We start from the raw sequence: 18,759 nt of genomic DNA on the forward strand, positions 1-18,759 counted from the left end.
TTTCCGAGGCTCCCAGGGTCCGTAACTCTATAATTACATCCTAGTCACAAAGAGTCTGAAGGGATGGGTCAGTTCCATGTAACACCAGGCTAATTATGTGGCAGGATTTCTAAAAATTATCATTTTATAAATTGTGTTATTCCTCTAAAGGAAGAAGAAAACACATCACATACTGAACTGTGTTTCAAAGTGAATTAATTATTAATTTGAAGCCTAATTATCAACTAATCTATTGGAGCATTCAATTCTTTTGTATTTGGATGATATATACAATTTGCATCCTATTAGGTGGCAGTTGTAAGGATTTGAAAGCTCATTAGGTCAGAAGAAAAAAATTGCACATCAGAAGAGTGGGCAACCCTGGGAGCTGACTTCGGGATGCCCTGACTGAGGGGTTATTGGGCAGCAAATGAATCTTACTATATAATTGCCTGATGTCTTTATTTGGAAATTCTCTGTACCCCTCAGGAAGATAATTACACATGCCCACACCCTAGTTTTGTGTTTTTTTTTTTTCCAGCAGCAAAATGCCCACAAGTTCTCCCTGAGAAATGTTCTGAAAGAATGGGAAAGGCATTACACTGATAAAATTGGTGCTGGGCCTGGCTCCCTTGTTGACTACCCATTATGTGACCCAGGCCATGTCATATCCTGTTACTGATTCTGAATCTATTTCCTATAAGTAAATGCAGTTTAGATGGAGCTGACTTCCACAGTCACTGCCAGCATCACTCACCAAGGAGATATCAAGAGCACCCCTCACTTCAAAGTAAAACAAAAGTAAAAAAAATTCAACTCTTCATTTACTTGAACAACTACCACTCATTTCCCCATTTTTTCCTATCTTCTGCCTTTGTCTTATTGTGGTAAGAACACTAATCATGAATTTTATCTTTTCAGCATATTTTAGATTTGTTTATTAAAGTCAAGAGAACAGGTTTCATGAATTTTATAGGTAGATTTCCAAGAAGACAACCACACTTCTCTCTGTCCCTTTTCTTCATTAGTTTCTGCAAAGATAGAATTTTGATCATTCACTCCATATTCAAAGGTTTACTTCACCACTAATCACTGTATTTCACAAATAAAAGGTAGGAAGACCACAATTCAGTTGGAGAATGGAGATGTGCTAAAAACAGCAATCATATACCAAAGTGACTATTTCATTCTTTTTTTTCTTTTGGCATTTTATGTTAGTTGCTGCATATCAGAGAAAACATACGGTATTTATCTTTTTGAGACTGATTTATCTCACTAAGCATAATGATTTCCAGATGCCCCCATTTTGTTGCAAAAGACAGTATTCCAGTCTTTTTATGACTGAGAAGTATCCCATACTGTGTCTGTGTGTGTGTGTGTGTTACATTTCCTTCATTCAGTCCTAAGTTGAGGATATCTGAATTGATGCTATTTCTTGGTTATTATGTGAATCAAACTATAATAAACATGGGGATACAAATAACTCTCATAGGTTGACTTCATTTTGCTTTCCTACTCATTTCTAATACAAATACTTTTGAGGAAAGTGACATTCCGAACTATCAACAGTTGAGTCTATGTTAATTTGTCTCAATAAGCTCTATTTCAAGACCTGAACCTTCAATGCCAGTATAGCTGGAGCAACAGATGTTGAAAGGAAAAGAAAGGTAAGGCAGGATTTATTTAAATCTGGAGACCAGGCCAGAAAGAGGGATTGGGATGAGGCAGGATATTTTGGTCCCATTTTTAGATCCATGTATTCTGTGCTATACTTTTATTAATGACTTTCACTCCAGAAATACGTCAAAAAAATCAATATTTTGTTTGATTAATAATTAATATTAATCACAAAAATAAACCACAAAATAACACAGCTAAAACCAGACATAGTTATCTGTTCAGTTAAACATGATAAAAACTGAATATTTATTACAGATTAAAAATGTAAAAAAATCACATCTTAATGGAAATATTGAAAAATCACAAAGGCAAGCTACAATAATAAATAAACTTTGTAGAAAGGCCAAATTGGCAAGGGATATTGACATATGTTCAATATGTCTTGTGGAAAAATTTATTACTGATTAAAATCTGATGGGGGATTCATTAACTGTAGTTTAAAAAATCTGAGTTTCTTCTAAAGATAAACACAGAGCTATCATATAGGGCAGCAGCTCCTCTCCTAGGTACTGAAGAAAAAAACTTGTACACTCATATTTATAGCAGCATTACTCATAATAGCTCACAATAAAGCAAACCAAATGTTCATCAACCGTTGAATGGCTAAGGAAAACATAACATATTAAATAATACAATATTATTTGGCAAGAAAAAGGAGTGGAAGTGCTGAAAATGCTTTAACATGAGTTAACCTTGCAAACATGCCAAGTGAAAGTGGTCCCTCCCAATGGGCAACATATAAGATTCCACTTGTCTGAAATGTCTAGAATAGGCAAATCCTTAGAGACGAAAAGTAATGGTGGTTGCTTGGGACTTAGAGCTTTGAGGATGATGGGGAATGAATGCTAATGGGCATGATATCTCTTTTCAGATTGATGCGAAGTTTTTGAAAAAAAGAATTGTGATGATGGTTTCATAACTGAATTTATTAAAAACCATTGAATTTTATGTTTTAACTAGTTGAGTTTTATGGTATGTGAATTACAACTTAATGAGGCTCTTAAAACATGAGACTAAACATAAAATTACATTTAACTTTGGAAAATGGCAGGTAGGGGTATCAGAATGCATGATACAGAGGTAGACAGATGAGTAAAATGTGACCCAGAAAAAATAGGCTTGATAGAAACAGTGGACAAAGACTTTATAATGGCAGCTACTACTCATAAAACTTACTATGTACAAAAATTGTTTGATGAATCAAGGTGTCTTCACATAACTATACTCAATAAGAAGAACTGTCATACGTTTAAAGAAATCTTTTTTTTAGGCAAAAGGCTATGGCATATAGAAAAATGAATTAAGAGTAAATTAGCATAATAATTTTCTTGCTGAATAATAAATTTCTTGCATCTCATATGAGATTTAGGGGCAGAAGTCCCCGGCTTCTGTGGGTGGCTACTTTGATATATCTTCTTTTAAAAATTTTTTTTACATTTTATTATTATTATCATTTTATGATACAGTTCCATAGGTTCCTGTTATTTCCCTTATCCCAGCCCCAATTACCCCCCCCCCCGCCTAATTCCTCTATATCATTACTAAATTATAGTTCTTCATACTCAGTCATATGTCTATCACTGCGGGCATGGACAATGGCAGAGAGTCCAGAATCCTATTGTCAAGATATAGTTAACAGTTTCACTGTCAGTGTGCCTTGGAGGCAGTAGAAAATGGCTCAAGTACTTGGGTTACAGCTACCCTTATGGCAGATCTAAATGGAATTCTGGGCTCCTGAGTTATACCTGCCCCAGCCCTGGCTGTTGAGGGCATTTAGGGAGTGAATCAGCAGATAAAGATATTTCTCTCTCTCTCTCTCTCTCCATCCCTCCTTCTTTCCCTCTCTCCCTCTCTCCCTCTCTCCCTCCTTCCTTTTAAATAAGTAAGTAGGTAAATAAATAAATAAATAAATCTAAAAATAAGTAGAGGGCTCATAGCAGTGGGATCAAGACATCTTGCATCCATTAAAAAAGTGTGGTTATTTTGTCCATTATTGCCAAGGGTCAGAGACAATTAAGGCTGGCGTTGTGGTGAATAATGAGATTCATGAACAATATGCTGTGTTTTGACAAGTGAGATGTGGGAGGGAAAGATAAATTTGGTAATATCAAGACAGTGTTGCAAGTCTGAATTGCCCCTTTCACCCACACAGTTCTCACCAGGCAAGGCTTAGAGCAGAAAGCCTGGGCACAAACCACAGACACTGAGCTGAGTCCACAGTGCTCTACTCACCAGATTTGCAAGGATATAGTGGTAGCCGATGCCATTCTTCTCCAGCTTTATAATCTACAAAACACAATGGGAGGGGACTTATCAATCATACTTATAACGAAAGCTACATAATGATAGTATAATAGCAACTCCCATGAATGGTCGCAATGTACATTGTCCTATCCCTGACATTGCTAGTATCTTGATTTTATAGCCGATTACTGGTCATAGAGAGATAAATTAAGCTGTTTAAGTTATTCGTCTCTTTAGAGGCTGATAAAGGACTTGTGATCAGTTTTGCCTGCTTCTCAGGAGGCTAACATTGTTATAATCCTGAGGACCCAGCCTCAGTGCTTCTGGTACTCGTTCTATAAGGCTTTTCTCAAATAGGGAGACTCTACCTTACATTGTTAGAATTCAATATCATTGCCATCACAAAATCTGCCACTTGGATGCACTGATGGAAAATTGAGTGGTCTGATAGGTAGGTGGGATGACCCCTTCAACTCCTTTCATGAACCATACACAGGCACTACTTTTTTTCCTTCCTTGAATTTTATGTATTTCTACCTAAGACAGTTGAGTACTCAGTTTATAAATGGGTCACTCAACTTGAATGCTGGAAGGGAATATAAAGCTCATCTGGTTCAACTCCTCACTGAACAGATGGGAAGGTGAAGCCCAAAGAGGGAAAATGATTTATCCAGATCGCACAGTAATCTGGCAGAAACAAACAACAGGGACCAGAGCATAGTGAACTTTGTGATGCCTGATTATGGCTAATAATAAAGAGCCAGGATCCTAAACAGCTTTCTTTCCGGAACACTGTGTCATTACTGCAGACAGGAAAAATATTTGCAGAAAAAACTACCCAGAGGTTTGCCCAGGTAGTCAGACACACCATCCAACAAGAAACAGTTAAGGATGCAGATTTTTGTTCTAGCCCTAGCACAACCTGCAGTTTTACTTGATTTCTACTTTTTTTAAAATCGTCAAACTGGGGTTAGTATGCCCTGATCTGTACCTCTTTTCATGTTCTGCTGTAAGTAAACAAAACATCTGAGAAGCACTTGGGATTCTGCTCTAACTAAATAAATTTTCAAGGTTATTAAATTCCACATTCAGACATCTACTTAATTGGATGTATGTGCATAGCAGCTCACATATTTTTTATGTAGGGAATAATTAAATGCATGTACACACAATGAATGGTCTGAAATTCTAGATCACAGAACTCATACACTATCAGGATGATAGTTTTATTAATAATTATTCATTACTTTTTTATCTTCTTGTCAAATGATTTGCTCTTTCAACAGTGAGACACTTTTATCAGAAACCTATTCAGCTTCTAATAAACATAGAACAGTGAATAAAAGATGTTTCAGAATCGACTATATCCAAACAATGCAGAAGTACAAAGTGCAGAAGGAAGTGTATGCCATAACCAATCACTTATTTTTGACTGATAAAATTTTGGTGGTTTTGTATATTTAATCTAACACCAATGTTCACATGCTTCATTTCACCCATCTATGTTTTGGCTACCTTTTCTCCTTTCCAGTTGCCTTTACAAGCATTTATTAAGTTTCTCCTATTGTGCCAGCAGCATGATAGACTGAGCATAGTGGCTATCCCTCTTGGATGCAACACTTCCCCAGAAAGATACCCATGATAGACACACAAATGGAAGATACACACAGAGTACAAACTGAGCAAGGAGTTCTAATTATCACCTGCAATTTCACATGGGGCCCATTACCTCAAAACTCCTTTCCCTAGGTTGTCTTCATTTCAAATCTTTGTATCTGAATGTTCTCCCTCATTCTCTGTTATTGTTCTTGCCTCTTAAGACTGAGTTGTAATCTCATTTTCTCAGTAAAATCTCCCATGACTAGTTAATCCAGTCAACACACATTGACTGAGCATAGACTGCTAAGCACTAGATGGGAGAGCCACCTATGAACAGGTGCTGGAGAAACAGCAATGAACACATGAGACAAGATCCTTGTGATGTTATTGAGCTGAGTTGGCTTGTCAGTTGGGAGCCAGTTTGTAAATATATGAATAAATGCCCTTATTCTCTACTCATAAGCCTTCACTGTCTCCTCACTATTTTTAGAATAAACCTCTATTTAGAATAATTCCCAAGGATATTCACAGATTGAATTTATCTTCTTGCCATCATATTAAATAGATACTCAGTGTCTTCCACTTAACCCTGCTAAGCTGTACTCTGAATTTTAGCACTCACATACCCTATTGGCTTCCGAACATCCCCTTCCCTCCAATTTTTTAAATTATCATTTATTTTTTATTGGAAAGCCACATTTACAGAGAGAAGGAGAGAGAGAGAGAAAGACCTTTCATCTGCTGATTTACTCCCCAGGTGACCATAATGGCTAGAGCTGATCTGAGTTAATCTGAAGCCAGGAGCCAGGATCTTATTCCAGGTGTCCCATGTGGGCAAGGTCCCAAGGCTTTGGGCCATCCTGGACTGCTTTCCCAGGCCACAAGCAGGGAGCTGAATGGGAAATGGAGCAGCTAGGCCGCAAACTGGCCCCCACATGGGATCCCAGTGCATGTAAAGTAAGGACTTTAACCACTGGGCTACTGTGCTAGGGCCCCTTCCCTCCAATTTAAAGACTTTTATCTAGCACAACCACTTCTTCAGTGACATCTTTCTAAAAGTCTTCATTGATTGCTTTTGTTTCAATTCACTCAAAAACATTTATTGAAAAGTTTGTAGGTGTCAGGTATCATTCAAGGTACTGTGAATACCTGCGGCCAGAGCTTATATTCTGTCTGGAGTGCTGGTCACAGGGAGAAGCAATTAATTCTTTACTTGGAATTTGGAGTCACTGTTTGCTTCCCTAGGCTGGACAGAACATTTTGTGTTAGGCTGAAAAGATCCTAGTTATTTGAATGTTAGATGTTGACGTTAAGAGTGTCAGATTGTAAATCTGATTAAGATTATAGACTAATCACTGTCACTAATTGAGCCCACGGCAAATCATTCAGTCTGTCAGCTCTCTCTTCTGCAGAATGTGAACATAAGCAGTAAGTCAAGTGATCTGTAAGATCCTGTCATCTCTTTTCAGCATACAAAAATGAAACACACACATAAACACACCATGTCGATATACCACAATCTAAAACACCTGTACAAACAAATCACTTCCTAAGAAAATAAATTTACCATTTTACAGAAGAGGTGACGATGGATAGTAGAGGCAGGAAGTTGCATTTGAAGAGATTGGACTACTTAGCCTGATCAAACTGGTTTGACTTAATCATGTTACCTATGAAACTGTGGACAAGTATAATCCCTCATTTATCAACTGTAAGCATATGAGAATTGATATATGCTGTTTTATTGAGCTGATGTGAAGATGAAATGGGATTATGCCTGGTAAGGACTTTGTACAGTGTTTGCTATACAATAGGCACTCGAAAAATTGTAGCAGTGACTATTGACGGTACCATAGCACAATATAAGGCAAGCATCTCATTGTCATGCAGCACTTTTCTCTTCCTCCTGTCTCTTCTTTTTCTGTCAGTTTTGTAGAACAAAGACTGACTTTCCTATTTTATGGATAAATACACTTATGCTCAAAGAGGGAAGTGACTCAAGAGGCCTGGATTAGTTGGCACTATGAACAACAAAAAATAGGCAAACGTTCACATGTATCACTTAGTGTTGAGTGAGTTCTAAGGCTTTGTCATGTACTGATTTTTTAAAATTCTCACGAAAACCCTTGAATAACAGCAGTAATGATGATACCCATGTTACAATGCAGGAAACTGAGGCATAACACTAGTAAAATCCTTATCCAGTATCACAAAGCTAGTTAAGTGCTAGAATTGGGATTTCAACTCCAGCAGTCAGGGTTCCAAAGTCTTTGCTTTTTGTCCACTGCCCTATTCTGCTTCACTTCAATGCCTGAACTCAAATCTCTGACTTCAGCCTATGAAGTTTCAGCTCAATAGAAGCATTTTTTTCCTGATTTCTTTAAGAGCAGAGGCTAATTTCACAAACTTTCAAGTAGAACACATATAGTTAATGCCTTAAAGATGCTAGAAATTTCAAAATCTCTCCTTGTTCTGTGCCTGAAGCTTCTGAGTGATTGCAAAGCTGATGCTGAGATTCCCTGTGGGTACCCCGGGGACTTGAGGGCCATTAGCGGGATTTGTCATGTTGTCAAGTACCTAAAACTACCACCTTTTATTATATAGTGCTGTTAAAAAATGATTGTAAAAGTCACTTCCTTGCTCGCTGAAATACACAAATGGCATTAAAAAAGCCTTACTGATTCTGAGGTGGGCACGTGTTTTCGTTCTGACACCCCAGGAGCTGTAGTTTACAGACCTCCGGGTAAAAGTTATGGAAGTTACAGGGACTATTCTTAGTAAGTACAAGATTGCTCAGAGGCAACAGTCTGCTGAAGGAAACAGCAGTAAAGGAGGTGGTTGCTACTTCCTTGGACACAGGTTAGTGGATCAAAGGGTTGGGTTGGCAGGCATTCTATCAGGGAGTACCACAGGCAGGAACAGAACCCAGGAATTTGGTTCTGCAGTCCTGTGTTCCTGATGTGCTATTAACATGCAATGTAATTCATTACCCCAGCATTAAGGGAAACAGTGGAGGCAAGATGTTGGTCTTCCTGTTCTAGAATCATTTAAGGCCCTTGGTCAAGTCTCCCCTTGTCTGTGCTATTTCATAAAATTTCAGAATGTGATACAGAAGGAAGTTAGTCTCATTACATCAGAAACTCTCTGTATAGCACTCCTTAGAACCAACTCCGAAGGCAAAACTATATCCAGCTTTTCCTGAATGTCCCCCCTAACCCAGAGGAGCCCTTGCTCACTTCACTACCTGGCCCAAGATAGCATTGAGGCGCTCCGATTCACAGTCCACCACCACCAGCCGTTCCTTTTTCTTCTCCAGGTCTTGAAAGAGCATTCGGTAGCCCTCCTCTGTGGTTGTCAAAATGTTGACTGCTGTCACCTGCCAGTTCTTCTCGGCAGCTGTGTCCAGGACTTTCTGCAGAACAGACAAGCCTGGGGGTTGAGAGATTAAGACAGAGAAAGCCAGTCAGGATACACAGAGGCACCATCCACTTCCAGTGAGCACTGACCTGCCCTGTCAAGCTTCAGGTCTACTCCTCCACTCAGCTCAGCTCCAACTTTCTCTGACTACAACTCTGAGCTTTGTGAAGGCTGGCACTTGGTGTGTCTCTCGTGTTTCTGTTCTCAGAACTGAGTAGGCAGTAGAATTGGTGATTAAAAGCATAATCTGAGACTTATACTGTACACACTTGCAAAATTACCTTAAATAGTTGAATTTGCAGGCATTCATTTCTTCAGAGATACAGTGAATATGGAAATAATGTACACCTTACCAGAGTCAGTCATCAGAATTAAATAGTAATCTCTGATACACAGGAAAGGTGTTTTTTTTTTTTAAGATTTTATTATTATTGGAAAGCCGGATATACAGAGAGGAGGAGAGACAGAGAGGAAGATCCTCCGTCCGATGTTTCACTCCCCAAGTGAGCCGCAACGGGCCGGTGCGCGCTGATCTGAAGCCAGCAACCAGGAACCTCTTCCAGGTCTCCCATGCGGGTGCAGGGTCCCAATGCATTGGGCCGTCCTCCACTGCTTTCCCAGGCCACAAGCAGGGAGCTGGATGGGAAGTGGAGCTGCCGGGATTAGAACTGGCGCCCATATGGGATCCTGGCGCATTTAAGGTGAGGACTTTAGCTGCTAGGCCACGCCGCCGGGCCCAGGAAAGGTTTTTTAAAAAATAAATTTCTGGGATGGGTGGGAGGTTTTCCCTTTGTTTTTTTCCCTGATCCCAGATACAGGGAGAAATGATATGGTGTGGAAACAATGGTATTACCCACCCTCACCCTGTAGCCCTTGACCCTTTGTTCCCTAATCAACTAAATAAGATTATTAAAAAAATAATTAAAAAAATAAATTTCTTTACATAAAGAGAATAGATTTCATGTATTCTCATATGTACAATTTTAATAATGTAATATTTTCTACCTTTCCTCTCCCTCCCCTGACTCTTCTCCTTTTTTCCATTTTATTTAAATTTTTATAATAAAATTTTCAGTGTATTTCTTAAAAATGAACTTAATCTCATGCTAAACAAATCCAACCAATCCAATGTGGAAAGACCCCTGTTTTTCAGGAGCATAGACAAGGGTTATAAATAATCAAATCCTAAGGTATCAATTTCATTCATATACATTACATTTTTTATACTGTATATTAGCTACCACAAATCAGAGAAAACATTATATTTGTCCTTTTGGATTGGCTTATTTTACTTAATGATCTCTATTTATATGCATTGTGTAGTGTCAGGATTTCATTTTTCTCATGGCTGTGTCGTATTTCATAATGTGCATGTATGCATACACATGTGTGTATATGTATATAGACGTATATATGTGTATATATGTGTGTATATACATATATGTGTATATATGTATACATATATATATGTTTTACTTTACCTGTCATGAGTTGACGGACATCTGTGTGGATTATATATTTCAGCTATTGTGAATTAAGCTGCTGATTCATCTCTTTTGGATACATTCAGAAGTGTGGGATAGATGGGTCATTTGTTAGATTCATATTCAGAGTTCTGAAGAATCTCTATATTGTCTCTATAATAATCGTACTAGTTTGTATTCCCACCAACAGTATGTTAGCATACATTTTTCTCTACGTCTTTTTCAGCTTTTGTTGTTTTTGGATTTTTGGATATAAATGTTCTAACTGGGGTGAAGTAGAAGTGCATTGTGGTTTTTATTTGGATTTCCTTGGTGTCTGCTGAGTTTGAGCACCTTTTCTTGTGTCTATCGGTCATTTGTATATCATCCATCAAAAATGCCTTTTCATATCCTTAGCTCCTTTTTAACTGGATTGTTTGACTATTTTTGAGTTTCTTATATATTTGGCATCCTATTCTTTTAGTAGATGTATAGTTAATAATGTTAACTGTTATCACTACAGGCATTCATCTTGAAAAGCCATTTTCACGCACTTTTTTCCTATTCAAAATCTTGTAAGAGTTGCTACATGCAACCATGTCAGTGGAATACTACTTTGCTTCAGTATGCAGGGCTTGCATGACCCATTTATTTATGTCCACTTATAATGACCAGATTCTTACTTGACTATTTAGTATACAAAGGGAGAATAGGATAATACAGATCCTAGAAAAGGAAAAGAGTTAGCATCTAGAGGATTAGGGGAGGAGAGGGTGGTATTTGAGCAGATTGTAGAAGAGCATAAGAATTTGCATATGTAGATTTGAGAAAGGAAATGCATTCTGGAAAATGGGGCTGGCATGAGTAAAAATGCAGAGAAGAAAAACTGAGGCATTTGGAAAATATAATGTAAAGTTCAAAAGAGGCAGAAAATCCTGAGAGAAATGATGATGATGATGATAATGATGGTAGTGATGATGAATATGATAGCAGTGAATATAAATGAAGAACTTCATGTACTTACTGTACTACTACACTGAACAAACACCTTTTAGCCATTTAATCTTCCTGTCATAGAGATTATCTTAAACTAAAGCATGTGTATTATATCTGTTACAAAAATGATGAGGCAGAGGTACAGAGTACACTCAAACACCTAGAGAGAAGAGAATCTAGAATTTACGTTAAAGTTTGACTCTAGAGTCTGAGTTCTCTGTTTTTCTATGTTTAAGTTGTACTAATTTATTATAGGATGAAAATGACAGAGGGAGAGAGAGAGAGAGAGAAAAAGAGAGAGAGAGAAAGAGAGAGAGAGAGAGAGAGAGAGAGAGACATATGTTATATACTGGTTCATTTCTTAAATGCCCACAGTGTTTGTGATGGGGCTAGGATGAAACTGGAAAGTGCGAACTCAATCCAGGTTTCAAACAAAAGCTGGCAGGGAGGTAACTACTGGAGTCTTCCTGGCTGCCTCTCGGATTTTGCTAGCAGGAAGCTGGAATCAGGATCAGAGTCAGGTGTTGAATACAGGCACTTTGATTTGGGAAATGGGTATCTTAACTACTAGACCAAATGCCTACTAGTTAATTTCTTTCAATTTTTTATATATTTTAGAGGCAGAAAGAGAGAGCATGAGATACAGGCAGACTATACTATTAACAGCCAAGCCAAAAGAACAAATTGAAATGGCTAACACACATATGGAAAAAAGCTCAGGCTCCCTAACTATCAGAAATACAAATGAATACGATGTTGAGGTTGCGCCTAACTCCAGTGAGATTGGCCTACATTGAGAATTTTACTAACATCTGCTGGTGTGGTTATGGGAAGAAATATACAGTCATCTAGAGGAACTATATAATAGAAACTGTCATATTGAGATGTGAAGATACAATGCAGTATGCATCTCTACTTCTACTGTCTTTCAAGCGAAAGACAGATTCCCAATGAAACTGCTAAATATCTTGACAATAGAATACTGAACTCTGCCATTCTCCATATCTACAATGTCAGGATACACTTAAATAGCAGAACGATAAAATAAGGGAAATCAGTAGGGAGAAGGGGAAATCCCAGAGCCTTTAGAACTGTATCATAAGTTAATTCATTAAGTTAAAAAAGGAAACACTAAGCCATGAGTTATTCAAGTGAGATCTTTGGATACTGAGTCTGGATTTAGGAGCCATGGAAGCTTGGTGGCTATAGAATGACATGGTATATTAAGAAGTTTACTCTCTCAAAGGGTGTGTTTCCACATTGGGAGTTGGAAATTAATTACCAAGAAATTGGTTCACAGAAATAAATAATTTTAAAAATAATTTCTCCATGTTTTCTCCAAGATATCATACTTCCTGCTGATACTCTTTCTTCATTCATCAACAGTATCTCTACTCTAACCCATGGCTTACCACGGTCTGCATCATAAATGTAGACAAATTTCTGCCATTTGTAGTGGTCGATGATGCTGATGAGGGCATCCTGCAGTTCAGGGCGCAGCTGAAGGACAAACTGATTGGATGTGTCAACAGGAAAGCTAGGTGTAATGAAGCAGACGTGGAGGGCTCCACAGAAGGAGGTCAGCATGTTGACAGTCCTTCGTTCATAAAACCCAAAGATGGCATAGACTCCTTTGGAGAACTGGGAACAGACTAGAAGAGAAGAGCAAGATTACTGGATAGAATAAACTGTCAGTTTGTTCCAAAATAAATTCGTTATTTTATTCATCCAACCCTACACCCATCCATCCATCCATTATTTATCCATACACCTATCTAACCAACCAAACCATCCATCCAAGAATGCTTGAATCCATCCATTGATCATTGTACACATCCGTTCTTTTATCTCATCCGTGTAACCAGTCCATCTTTTCTGTCCATCCCGCCTGTGCATTCATCTGCTCCTTGCTGTTTCCATGCATTGTCTCACTTTGTCTCTACAATCATTTTCTTAAGGTAAATAAGAAATTACTGGGTCATTTAAAATGTTCTTATTAATATAAATAAAACAGATTTTTATGTTGCAAAGGTACAGTTCCAAGAAGGCAATCACGTTTCCCTTACTCCCCTGCTCCTGCCCCACCACCAACATTCTCTTTCTTCATCAGCTTTTGAAAAAACATAATTTTAGCTCACTCTATATCCTTTTGCTCAATTTGCCACCATTCGCAGTATTCAGCAAGTATAAAAATAGGAATGCCACGTTTTCACTGCAGGTAAACATGGGCTAAAAGTACAACCATATCCCAAAGTGACCATTTCATTCCTATACAATTTTGTATTCTATGTAATTACTACATATCAGAGAAAACAAATATTTGTCTTTGAGACTGGTTGACAAGATATGTAATCAAAACTAATATTCATCAGCAGATGACTGGATATTGTTCAGCCATAAAAAGAATGAAATCCTATGTATTGCAAAAATCTGAATATAACTGGAAATGATTCTACTTAGTGGATCACTTTTAGATGACAAAATCCAGTACTAATGAAGTTGACTGATTTGTTCAAGTTTACACAGCTTGTACATATCTGGGCAGATGTCTTGACTTTTACTCTAATGTTCTTTCCATTACATTGTGCATTGCTTCAACAGGTAAAAACATGTTGTAGGAAAAAAGATTCCTGCTTCAGATTGCTGCTGAAACATGTTTAAGAAAACAAGTGTTTATTTTCCCAGCTAGCCTTAAGCTCTCAGCCTATTTTTCTCTGCAGATGTTCATTTTGTGCCTGTACATCTTGCTTGCTGATTTTCAGGTCTCCCAGTGTATCAGACATAGCTAAAGCATAGTGGTGTGAATATTCTCCTAGGATCCATTTTGTAGAGTTCAAATGCAATTTCCAGTCCTGCTTCATGGCTGATTATACTGATCAGTATAATTTAATGTTAATAAGTACAAGGGATAAAGCCCTATGTCATCTAGTTCCAAAACTTCATTTTTAAATCAGAGTTCACAGTCTAGACCTATTCAGCAGACAAGCCCTCAGGCCATCTGCAGAAGGTAAAAATCTGTTTTTAAAAATGCAGAAACAAATGCTTTTTGTTGGTAAAACATATTTGGGAAGCATTGTACACCCCATCCTCATCTCACATTTCCATACTGCATGCTAGCTCCGTTAAGATGATGAGGACTCCTCTTCAACTTCGTCCCATATTTTGCCAAATCTTTTTGTTCTCAGCGTCCTTTTTGGGTGAATATTTTTAAGGTTTGAATATCCACTGGGCCATGTTGCGCTGAAGAATGTAATATCCTTGGTACCAACTGTCTGCCATCACAACTGAACTGCCTAAATCACCCTTCCAGCTCCTCCTAAAAACGGACACAGTATTTTAGGAAAGCTGGAAGGAGACTGTTAATAATCTACTTGTGTACTTTCTGTTAAGGATGCTCACTGCTTCTTGGGATGCCGGCTTAGGCAAGGGGTAGATTGCTTTTGGAACCACAACCTCATGGAATATCTGTTCTTCATTCAAAAGTGGGAACTTGTCTGTCTAAAGGTGGGACTATTGGCCAAGAGTTTAATGACATTTGGTTTGCAGTGAGAAAAGCCATTCTACTTAGAAGCCAGATGACTCAAAGGAACAAAACCAGAAACAGCAAAAGCACATTGTTTACCTTCCTCTTGGAAAAGTATCTAGAAAGCACTGTCATTTCCCAGGAGAAATCTTCTAGTATCTGACCATGACTCAGAATTGAATTTCCTGCCCCACTGACCTCAGCTCCCTTACACACGCCCCTTGCTGCCTGCTCTGGCCATGCTGCCCTATATCAAGCCTTGAGGCTCTGAGCTCATTCTGTCTGGGAGACTGCACTGGCTGATCCCTTCTTGCCTTCAGTGCCCCACTTTTACATCTTTGTGAAGATCATTCCTTTTCAGTAGTTAGGTCTGAGCTCAGAACTCACATCCTTGAGTAGGTCTAACTCATCAACTCTTCTAAATAATGACCCCACCTTTCTTCCCTCATTCCCTACCAGTGGCTGTTACATCACCCTGTCTTCTTTCTCATACATTAATCATCACTGTCTGAAATCATTTCCTTGGAAATCTGTGGCCACTTTGGTGAATGTGAACTCTCAAAGCCATGAGGAATCCTGGGACGTGGTAGACGCCTAATAAATTTCTTACAAATGCTTTATTACATTGAGAGAGGATGAAGAGAAGCTGACTGTAGGGTCACCCTGGACATCCTGCTCTTCTGTCTGAAAAGTGTCTGTCTTCTATAGCAGCTGCTTATCCTTCACTACCTGCACTATTTTCTTTCCTCCTATTGAGGACATCATATCCATTCACAGCCACAATAAGCACTGTCTTTAAATGTCTATTGTAATTACTGGAATCAAGATTTTTCAGAAATAGGAATTTCTCTACCAGGTAGGATACATGGTATATTATTCTTCTCAAGTTAAATATAGATTTGTTAAAATGTACAGTCCATCTTACAAGGAGAAGTGCATATGGGGAGCACACAAACCCCATTAAAATATCATAATATGCTCTCCATGGTATTTTTAGAATCTCTTCTATACCTTGGCAGCAATTAAATATTATCCTGTTGGATATAAATCTATCATTCCAGATCTATTGCCTCATGCCATATACTCGGTTCTACATGTTTAGGTGAACCTCTGAGGCCCTCAGGGATGGTGTGTTTGTTGCTAGGACTTTAGAAAACATAAGGAGAAAAAGGGTAGGATGAGTGTGGGAAAAATGGGAACAGGCAGACATGATCTAATCACAAACACATAGAAGATCAAGATAATTTTCCCTTTCAAATTACCTCTCTATTTTTCATTCTGCGAATTTTTCTTTTCTTAAATTTTGTTTTAACATTCATTCTTTTCATTGGAAAGTCAGATCTACAGAGAGAAGAGCCAGAGAGAAAGATCTTCCATCCACTAGTTCACTCCCCAAGTGCTGCAACAGCCTTAGCTGAGCTGATCTGAAGCCAGGATCCAGGAGCCTCTTCTGGGTCTCCCATGTGGATGTGGGGTCTCAAGGTTTTGGGGTATCCTCCATCACTCTCCCAGACCACAAGCAGGGAACTGGAAGGGAGGTGGTGCAGCTGGGAAACCAACCAGTACCCATATGGGATCTTGGTACATTCAAGGCAAGGATTCTGCCACTAGACTACTGTGCCAGACCCTCTTAAATGGTTTTATTCCCTCAAATTGAGTGAATATTTTCTTGGATTTACCTGAGTGGATCCTTTGTCTGCTAGAATATTTTTTACCATCCAACCTTTAGCCGGCTCTTTCAGCCAAATCTGAGCAATGAGATGAGAAAGAAACTGAGAAACAGTTTCTGTGGGCCCCAGACCTCTGAGGAAGTAGTTGTTGCTTTAATGTTGAGAAATATCATTATTAATTGTAACACATTTATTTGTCTGTCACAATAAATATTCAAACAGAAAAGATCAGATAGTTCTTTAGAAAAAGTACTGGATTTAGGTTCCAGAGAGACTGCAGGATTCTTTTTTCAACTTAATCACTATAGAGTACTCATGTAAACTTGATCAAATCCCACACTTGGCTGGGCCTCAGTTTGCCTATCTGTGAAATTATTGTTTGAAGTCCATGATGTTTAGCATGCTTTTAGACTGAAACATTGCAGATTCTAGCCTATTTGGTTTTAAAAGTTTTACCATTTTAACAGTACTTCTTTTATTTGCTGGTCTGATAGGCCTCCAGTTGTACTCTTTTGTTCTCAGCAAGCAGGTGATGCTCTGAGTTCAGATTCTACCCTACCAACATCCCAAGGCTAAATCTAGATACAGAGCCTCAAGTTTTATTTGAGATACGGTTCTTAACTTGCATGTGAACTGGTTGCATGATAGGGATTCAGTGAGATGATCTGAATCACAAATGGGGTTGGGGTGACCACATGGCAAGCAGGAGAGAAGGATTGGGACCACTCAGAAACATACAGGATTCTGTGTATGGGTCTAACATCAGACTCTAATCATGCTGATAACTGAAAGGTATCAAAAGGAAATAAAGGAAGGAAGAAGACAGGGAAGTATTATTGAACTTGTATCCATGAAATTCATGAAATCTTTTCTCTTACAAATTAATTTTTAAAATCTAGAAAAGCCAAAATCAGAATGCTTAAAAAGTGAAAATCTCCTTGAGAATTAGGGAATGAGAGATAGCAAGAAAGACAGAATGCTATCAGCCATTGTTCACTCCTCAGATGCCCACAGTGACCAGACTAAAGAAGCTGGGAGCTGAAACCCCCTCACCCAAATCTCCCACCTGAGTGGCAGAAACCCAACTATTTAGACCATCACTGCTGCATCTTAAGGTCCACATTAACAAAGCTGGAGTCAGGTATGTAGCTGGATATCAAACCCAAGGTACAGGTACCCGGTTAGAAGTGTAGATGTCTAATATAAATGCCTGCCTTAATCATGATGCTGATATTGAATCAAAGTAGGCTGGGCACCGTGTGGTAGCCTCCATTTAAAAGAGCCATGGTGTATAGAATGCCTTCTGACAGTAATAATTACAGTTGCCATTTGAGCTCTGATGAAATGACATACGTTACACTATGGATGCTTCTTTGCAGTTAACTCTTTTCTTCCTTTGGGGTACATTACAAATTGGAGAAACAAGGCCTGGGCTTAACATGAGGCAAAAGCAAGGTCTGACCACCACCACTCTCATTACTTCACACCTGTGATATGCCAGCTCCTCACTCTACAATGTTGCAATGGAACAATTTTAGGTCAGTTATAGTTTCTGGAAAATCATCTCACATTGCGCACTATCTTCTCCTAATACCAGAGAAAGAGACATTACTTCACTATGATGTATTGATAAATTGATATTGATTGTATCATGTATAATGTGATATAATATATATATGAACATATGGCGGTTAGGTAGTATTTTTGATGTATCTGCCTCTTATCCCTGAGAAGACCGTATCTATCTATCTTTTATTTACATGTACATATTTATCTATCTATATACACATGTGCATCTATTCTGTTTGTCTATCTCTCTGTCCACCCACTAATCCACTTGTCATTGGAAATGCTGAACCTGACACTTATGATACATCTGTGTTGGCAGCAGAAATGTATTGGTGCACTAGGCAAGCCCCCAACTGAGGAATTGTCACTTTTACAGTGGGAGACACTGACGACTAACAAGAAATAGCAGTTCAAGCCAAGTGCTATGGCAGGAGTGAAGTCAGGATTCATCAGAGATGTCTAACCTTAGCCCTTGGGTACCTCAGAGAAGGCTGTAACTGGAAGTTGCTAGTGTTGGTACTGAGAGGTAAGCTGAGGGGGGGCACTAGGAGAAGGACTTTGGTGCAGTGACATGTGCATAAAGGATTCTGCAGATGGAAGAAGCAGTGACAATAAAAAC

General features: G+C 38.5%; 1 protein-coding gene across 2 annotated transcripts in view; it reads right to left on the bottom strand.

Annotated features, from left to right (window-relative positions):
* Window positions 1–18,759, bottom strand: part of GRIA1 (glutamate ionotropic receptor AMPA type subunit 1) — a 290,651-nt gene that overhangs the window by 126,560 nt on the left and 145,332 nt on the right. For both annotated transcript variants that reach the window (XM_004587507.3, XM_004587506.3), the window contains exons 3-5: window positions 12,791–13,030; window positions 8,747–8,931; window positions 3,892–3,945 (exon numbers count right to left, since the gene is read on the bottom strand). In XM_004587507.3, the coding sequence (XP_004587564.2) occupies window positions 3,892–3,945; window positions 8,747–8,931; window positions 12,791–13,030 (479 nt within the window). The remainder of the gene's footprint in view (window positions 1–3,891; window positions 3,946–8,746; window positions 8,932–12,790; window positions 13,031–18,759) is intronic.

Source organism: Ochotona princeps, chromosome 19 (genome assembly GCF_030435755.1).
Source record: "Ochotona princeps isolate mOchPri1 chromosome 19, mOchPri1.hap1, whole genome shotgun sequence".
Taxonomy (NCBI): domain Eukaryota; kingdom Metazoa; phylum Chordata; class Mammalia; order Lagomorpha; family Ochotonidae; genus Ochotona; species Ochotona princeps.